Source organism: Typopeltis vanoorti, chromosome 7 (assembly GCF_054136105.1).
Source record: "Typopeltis vanoorti isolate ZY-2024b chromosome 7, IOZ_Tvanoo_1.0, whole genome shotgun sequence".
NCBI lineage: Eukaryota > Metazoa > Arthropoda > Arachnida > Uropygi > Thelyphonidae > Typopeltis > Typopeltis vanoorti.
In genome coordinates this window covers 33,302,073-33,310,000 of record NC_143555.1, presented here as the reverse complement: position 1 = coordinate 33,310,000, position 7,928 = coordinate 33,302,073, and the positions used below count along the sequence as shown (strand labels likewise).

The window sequence follows — 7,928 nt, the reverse complement described above, 5'->3', positions numbered from 1 at the left end:
CAGTGCACCCGCAAGATGCAAACCGAAGCCCGGTAGTTGCACTGTTCAAGTTCCCTGCAGGCTGTGCGTGCAGGGTTGATCCCGTAAGAAAGAACAGTATTAAGAAATGAAAGTGAATTGGATATCATGCAAATATGGACAGTTTTGCATCAACTTCTTTTTCCTAATGAGAAATGTTCCAGGTGTGTTTTCGAAATCGCGGAACATCGATTACTGGAAGCATTTTTGTAATAACATTGTCTGTTATTTCATCAGCATCCTGGAGACAAATAGAGAAAGAAAGTGTGTGTGTGTGTGTGTATGTGTGTGTGTGTGTGTGTGTGTGTGTGTGTGTGTGTGTGTGTGTGTGTGTGTGTGTGTGTGTGTGTGTGTGTGTGTGTGTGTGTGTGTGTGGATTTGTTGTTTTATCTGAAAAAAAAAGTGCCTTTGTAAATCGTGCTAAACTAAACTCCTCCAGGACATCAGAAGCAATTCTCATAATTATTTCTTTTTCTCTTCACGTGATGAAAAAAAAAATCATAAAAACGAAATAATAACCTTTGTACTTGTTTATGAGAAGTAGCTGTTTATTCGCTTTGCATGCGAAGCACTTTGATTATCATCCAAAAGTATTTACTTTTATGGAAGAAAAATCCACGACTGGAAATGTTATGGCTACTCGTTCTTATGTTAAATTATTCTTAAGATCTGTTTGAGTCTCTATAGAATACTGATCCTACAGATTTGTTTTAAGAATTAGCAATATTTGAAGCAATTACGATATTTTCAAAGATATTGTGGTATTCTCTTAGAGAAATTTTCTCAGAATAATTTTTAATGAAAATTATCAGACCAGATAATTCTGTAAATATATGAATCTTCATTTGTTTTATTAACAAGGCGCACATACATAAAAAAGAAAATAAATCAGTACTTTCATCGGTAATTCAGATGAATTATCATTGGATTTATGCATCTATTCATTCAAGTCTCATAAGAGCATTGGCACTGCCAAACAGCCTTCTAATTTCTTTATTTAGAGCTGGAAACACTGCCTATTTCCAGAGCGCATGTGAAGAAAAACCTACGCGATTCTACGGAATGAATTTAGTACACATATATGATTGACTAAAGAAGTACTTAGGGCGAAATTTTGGTTTATCAGACCTTTGGCCGTCACTAGTGACGAATTTCTATTGCTTGCATTCTTTACATTCTTAAAGATTAAAAATGACAAATCCCGCATTTGAGCCTTTATGGAATAATGATCCCACAGATTTGTTTTAAGAATTAACGTTATTTGAAAGAAATTAAGATATTTTCAAAACAATTTTTCAACTTCACATGTGCACATTTTATTTATATACATACAACACATCATTTTTATGTAATTTTTTAAGTTAATGTCAGTGGAAATTCTGGTAATAGTCTGAAAATGGTCTGAAAATTCATGCATTGGTTTCTCCCTGTGAACACGTATTTTCTCTAAAATTATTATACAAAACTTTACAACTATGGGATGATGAAAATCATCCCGTAGTTCTACATGGATTTTGCTAGGTTAAGATGAATCCAACAGTGTAGAAAAGAAGAGGCGAGGGGTCAGGAGTGATTCTCTTGGGCTTTGGATAAATAAATACAAAAAGGAGATGGAGGTATAGACCAGTAGAAACGCTAGGCTTGTTATTGCAGGAACAGTATTTTGAATTTTTTTAGAGAATTCAGAGATACCGATCGGCTTCCCCCCCCCCACCACCAAGTCGCCAAGATTGTTTGTTATAAGAATACCCTGCGCGATATTGCTTGTAAAGAAAAAAAAAAAAAAAGAAGAAAAATATTTTTAGCCAGAATCAAAGAAGTAAATGAATTTTATGATGATTTTTAAGCCGAGTAAATATTTCATATTCATCTTAATTTTTTTATTCTATAAAAAAATTAAGAATCCATTTAAAAAGTCTTTAATGAGCACACTGCTCTGAGGAAGGAACAAATCCTTTACAAGTTAGCCGTGCTGCATGATGATGTATACTCTGTATAGTTAATCAAATGGTAATTACTAAATCTTGATAAAAGATGTAAATGTTATTGTGGTGAGTAAGTGATTCTGAATTATTCCTAAGGCAAAGTTTGAAAGAAGCGTTTGTCGTGTGTGTTGAAATCTTGTTGAATATGCCATCAAAATGTTTCTCAATGTAACTGTCAAAATCCTTGTCAACTACTTGTCTACTTTATCTTGTATACAATAAATATCTTTTCTGCACCTAAAATTCGATGCATTTGTGTCCTGATATAATTTAATTTTATTACAAAATTAATTTAATTACAAATAAATAATTTTATATAAAATTTAATAATTTTATATTAAATTATTATTATACTCTATTTATATTAATAAAGATATAATTTAGTTTAAATACAAATAAAATCAAATTGAAAATAATTAAAAACAGGTTCAATCAATCCATCAACCGTCTACTGCACTTAGGAAACCTATTTTTACTGATAATTCTTAATAATGCAGCTTTTGTTTCAGACGGGAGCCTTCAGTGTTTTCATGAAAAAACCTCTCATCACATGACATTCTACAGTATGTAAAGTAACTACCATGAAATTTTTTACTGCTGATACCAACTAATTTAAATAGGCTTCAGCATGTCCATACCTATATAAAATAAATACAGCATGCTAAAAGAACACGTGCAGTCCGAGAATAAATAAATCTTTTTTTTATTGTGCTATTTTGATACACATACTACTCTATATTTCATGTTTTCATCCACGAGATATACAGTACATCCTAAAATCAAAAAATTAATATTCGCTATTACAAATCTAAACTAACAGTGAGCTAATAGTGAATGATGATACTGGAGTTGGCCGCATTGACAAGAAATATCAACAGTTCCATCCGTAACAACAGGAAAATTATTGAACTTCTGGATGGAGAATTCTGTCAACAATGGAAAACTATCAGTGCATGAAGGGCAAATAAAGTGATCCTTTCACCAATACAGTTGATGTGCGACAAGAGCTGAACCTAGTTGCAGCTCTTGTGAAAATAAACCACATGATTACAGCTTACATGGCATTTACACAGGAGATCTTGCCCAATACCCAGTGTCGGGATCTGTATTGGGAACTGTTTTTAGTTGAAAGGTTTCTAGGCAGTGTACAAATTTCTTTAATACGTTAGAAAGAATTGAAGTGCGCTGTAATTCGAAGGTAAAATTTGCACATGATAGTTCAAATATCTAATATCGTCAAGACCTTTCAATTCTAATTATAGTATCTGTGCACATACAATGCAATGCAATATGAAATCCAGGCTTCTGTCATACGATGGTGGCAGGGGTTTTACCCTACACAAAGCAGGGACAAATCCATTCTTTCACCTGCTCACATATATATCCAAACTTTTGCTGCTGACTGTACACCGCAGTCGCCTGCCTGTAAAAGTACCAAAATCTCTGGATAAGACGAGATTTATCTTTTTGGGAAAAAGAGTTTGCCTCCATCTTTCTGAACATGAACATATCACAAATATTTCCTCCTTAGCATCAAAAAACCACGTTTCTCTTACTTTCATGTGTTACTTTTAATTCTGAACAGCTGTTAATATTAACTGTATACAAATCACATATTAAATTCAATCATTGAATTCTGCTCTCATATTTGGAGTGGTGCCCTAAGAGCTCCCTAAATAGAACAATTAGGCTGATTAATGACTCATCACTAACCAATTTACTCCATTTCTCTCTCTCTCTCTCTCTCTCTCTCTCTCTCTCTCTCTCTCTCTCTCTCTCTCTCTCTCTCACACACACACACACTCGACAAATATTCTACAAATATTTCCATAGTCACATCAGAAGTGACATCAGCAGCTTCCCTCGGTGTTCCCGTAAATCTATTAGAACTTGCAGTAGCTATTCAACACTCTTTTGTAGTTCAACCCAAAAACTCGTCGAACAAACTTTTTCTCAACCATTAATTCCTTCTAAATGAGTTTATATATATATATATATATATATATATATATATATATATATATATATATATATATATATATATATATATATATATATATATATATATGGGTCTACTACTCCCATGGTGACTCAGTCCGTATTGAGAGAGTGTATTTATATTTGGGTGAATGAATATATGAAGGTAGAAGACAATCACACACATCCATGCCTACGCGGGATTCGAACCCGCGTAGGCATGAATATATATATATATATATATATATATATATATATATATATATATATATATATATATATATATATATATATATATATATATATATATATATATATATGTTAAAGATACCAAGATATTTTATACTTGGTTTTAATCCTTTTCCCAAGTAAGCAAAACAATGTTTTGCGAGTGTAATATATTCACGTCTGAGCTACTTGTATACAGAGGCAGATGACTTCATATCACTTGCCCTAGTATGTATCGCATAATGCAAAGCACCCCCCCCCCTTTCAGGTGTGTGTATAATGCAATGCATAATAGGAAGGGCCACTACCCAGACCGGTTTCGACCTTTATTGAGGTCTCTTCAGTGGGAGCCAGACCCGGGAGAGATACCAAGGTCCTGCTTGGTTATCTTTATATTTTATACTTTAAATTTTCTACTTGGTTATCTTTAACGTATAATACACCCAAGGTAAAAAACTTTTTACATTTTTCTCTCATCCAGAGATTTATATTAAGAAGGTCAAGTACCTTTTGTCTACTTGTATATGAGCTATATATGACTTCTGCATTACTTCGACCTTGGTATCTCTCCCGGGTCAGGCTCCCACTGAAGAGACCTCGATAAAGGTCGAAACCTCAATAAAAACCTCGAGACCTCAATAAAGGTTTGTGTAGTGGCCCTTCCTATTATGCGTTGCATTATACACGCCTGAAAGGAGTGTGCTTTGCATTATGGGATACAGGGTCGTCGCCAGATTAGATCGCGCCCTGGGGCAAACAATTAAATATCGCCCCTGATGGATTATAAGAAAAAAATATAAGAAAATCTCCAATTGCTATTTTTTTTTATTACAAGAGAAACATTAATGCAAAAATAAAACATTAATGCAAAAATAAAAAATAAATTTACATTAATGTAAATTTATTAATTATAAATTTAATTAATATTATTATTTCTCATAATAATATTAATTAAATGTTTGCTCTACGCGGATATCGCACAAGAAAACTGTTTATAAGCTCTTCTAAATTTAAATTATAAGCTACGTCCGCCTCTATCGATATAGTTGCTAGACCAATCAATCTTTCTTGGGTCATTGCTGTTAGCAAATAAATTTTAATCAGTTTAAGCTTCGAAAAATTTCTTTCCGCACTTGCTATGCTAACAGGAATTGTTAGCATACCGATGGAATCTACAGCAATATGGCTGAACGTGCGCCCTTATTAAGCCGCGCTGTGAGACAGGTTGCCTCTATGCTACACCCTGTCGACGGTACTGATGGGATACTACTTAGGCAAGTGATATGAAGTCATCAGCCACTATATACAAGTAGCTCAGAAGTGAATATATTACACGCGCTTACTTGGGAAAAGGATCAAAACCAAGTATAAAATTTCTTGGTATCTTTAACGTATAATACACCCAAGGTTAAAAATTTTTACATATAAAAAAAAAAATTCCTACATATATATATATATATATATATATAAACCAATACTATCTCTGTTGACTGTAGTTACAGAAAGCAAAATGGCTGTAGCAGTGGGTATAATAGTCAGTCAAATAAATAAATAAATATATTAATTAATGTGAATTACACCCATGAAGTGCTCTAAACGTCTAGTACGTTGGTCTTAGTACCAAAATAAACAATCAAGAGAGTATAAATACAAATTGATACTGCTTATTGTGGACAGAGAATGAAAAACGACTGTAGTTTATAATTATTCAAATAAGTCGACTGCTTTTTTTTAATTGAATACTACCAGTATTATGATTTATAATTATTATTAAAGAACACGTCATGGAGTTCCGGGATCTGCTGCAATTGCTCTACAATACAAACACTACAAGATCCACTGTCTGCCGCATTGCTAAACACTAGGTGTGTGTGTGTGTGTGTGTGTCCTCTGGCCGGTGTTTTCCTGATATGAGGAGAAACACCTTACTATCTCCGTATGCGATCGGCTAAATAGCTTATGCTACAATTTTGAATGAAAGAAAAGAAGAATAGAAAGTCTTAGCATTTCTTCTAGCATTAGATTTTAATTTAGAAGTTGTTAGAGTTCCTTACCAAGGAAGAAAAGCTGTTTTTTTATTTTTTTCTACTTTCTCATGTAAAATAATAAATAAATAAAATAATACATTGCATATTTTAAAATTGAAAATATATTATAAACTGATTTAGGGATATATTTGTAATTTATTATTTGAATCAGGGAGACTTTACTTCTCTTTCTTTCTTCATTTCCTATGGTATTAGATGTCATTACGCTGAATCGATACAGTATTACTCAAAGCTAATTCCGGAGGTGCAAGTCCTTACTGCTCGCAAAACTTAACAATAAACCGTTCTGTCAGCAGATAACTCGCACATCATTTCTATAAAAACGAAAATCGAAATGTAGAAACGCATTCTGTGCGTGTTACACCCAAGGGAAAAATGAATGCTAAGTCATCCAGAAACACGAATAACCAAACGTGCGACTTCAGATCGAAGCAGAACGGGGGGGGGGGGGGAAGAGCTGCGATCGTGTCACTGATATTTCCATATTTTCTCACAAAATTTCCAGTGTTCGTATTCATTTTTATGTATAATAGTATATTCAAAACTTTATCCCTTCTCCATTCAATGCGTACTCTACCATTTGTGAAAGAAACTAATAAATTTATTTTAAAAAAACGAAGAATTTAAAACTAAGAAAACCTCTGTTAAATAGGTTTTCATAGATTTATAGGTGTTCAAAAATTATTTAACTTCTGTAGGTTATTTATTATTTTATTTATTTATTTATTTTATTTTTATTATTATAATTTTTTTTTTTATTATTATTATTATTTTTTTTTTGTGAATTACGATTAGGCATTTGCCGTTCTTTTTATCATTAAAACAAGAAAAATGGTAAACCCAGACGATTGTAATGCTTGAATTACGACGGAGGCAACTTAGCCACGTAAATTCGTGAATAATTCTTCATTTGAAATAGCCAACTGTTATCTGCATAAGTTAGTAAACAGTGAAAATACAGAGATACTAGATGAGTGTTATCGACCGGGGAATACGGTACTTAATTTGGCGATCGTATTCCTCACCCACTGTTGTTGGCAAATATGAAAATCTTGGGAAAGAGATCCTAAAATTTACATAGAATTTTCTAATGATATGTTTCGTTTTCTTTCATACGTGTAAAGTAAATATTTTCTTCATCTTCCAAAATATAATAAAACCGACGTGTAAAACAAAAAAAAAAAAAAAAAAAAAAATCTCATCATGAAGAAAATTTCGTGTTAAGTCATTGTAGTTAACATGTCCGTCAGTGTGAGTTGCAACTCGGCAGTAGTAGAAATTTAGAAACAGAAGGTGATTTTAATTTATTGTCATGAGGCAAAAAGCTGATAAGAAGACAGACCAGTACTTAGGCGTCAAGCACCCTTAGAAAGTTCACTTTTTTGGTTTGCATAGTACCAAAAAAATAATACACTATTATTACAAAAGTCGTGTACACGAGCATATTTATATTTATATATAAACATGTCTTTATTGGCACGCATTAATAACGTGCTTTCTCGCCTTTCTTCGCAGCAACGTACGACGGCTTTGGTACGATGATAGTGTATTTTGAGGTTCTCAATCTTTGGTGGGTCTCATCTATGCGAATAATTATTCTCAATAATGACAGTCAGATAAAACTTCAGTTTTCTTAGGGAAAATAATTTGGTTTAGGGGATAGTTAATTTCC

General features: G+C 32.8%; 1 protein-coding gene across 1 annotated transcript in view; it reads left to right on the top strand.

Annotated features, from left to right (window-relative positions):
- LOC150104572 (uncharacterized) overlaps positions 1-1,707 on the top strand; it is a 32,536-nt gene extending 30,829 nt beyond the window's left edge. Inside the window, exon 4 of the mRNA XM_090395582.1 lies at positions 1-1,707. This exon is cut by the window's left edge and continues 83 nt beyond it. Coding sequence (XP_090251708.1) covers positions 1-110 — 110 coding nt within the window. The 3' untranslated portion in view covers positions 111-1,707.
- The last annotated feature ends 6,221 nt before the right edge of the window (positions 1,708-7,928 follow it).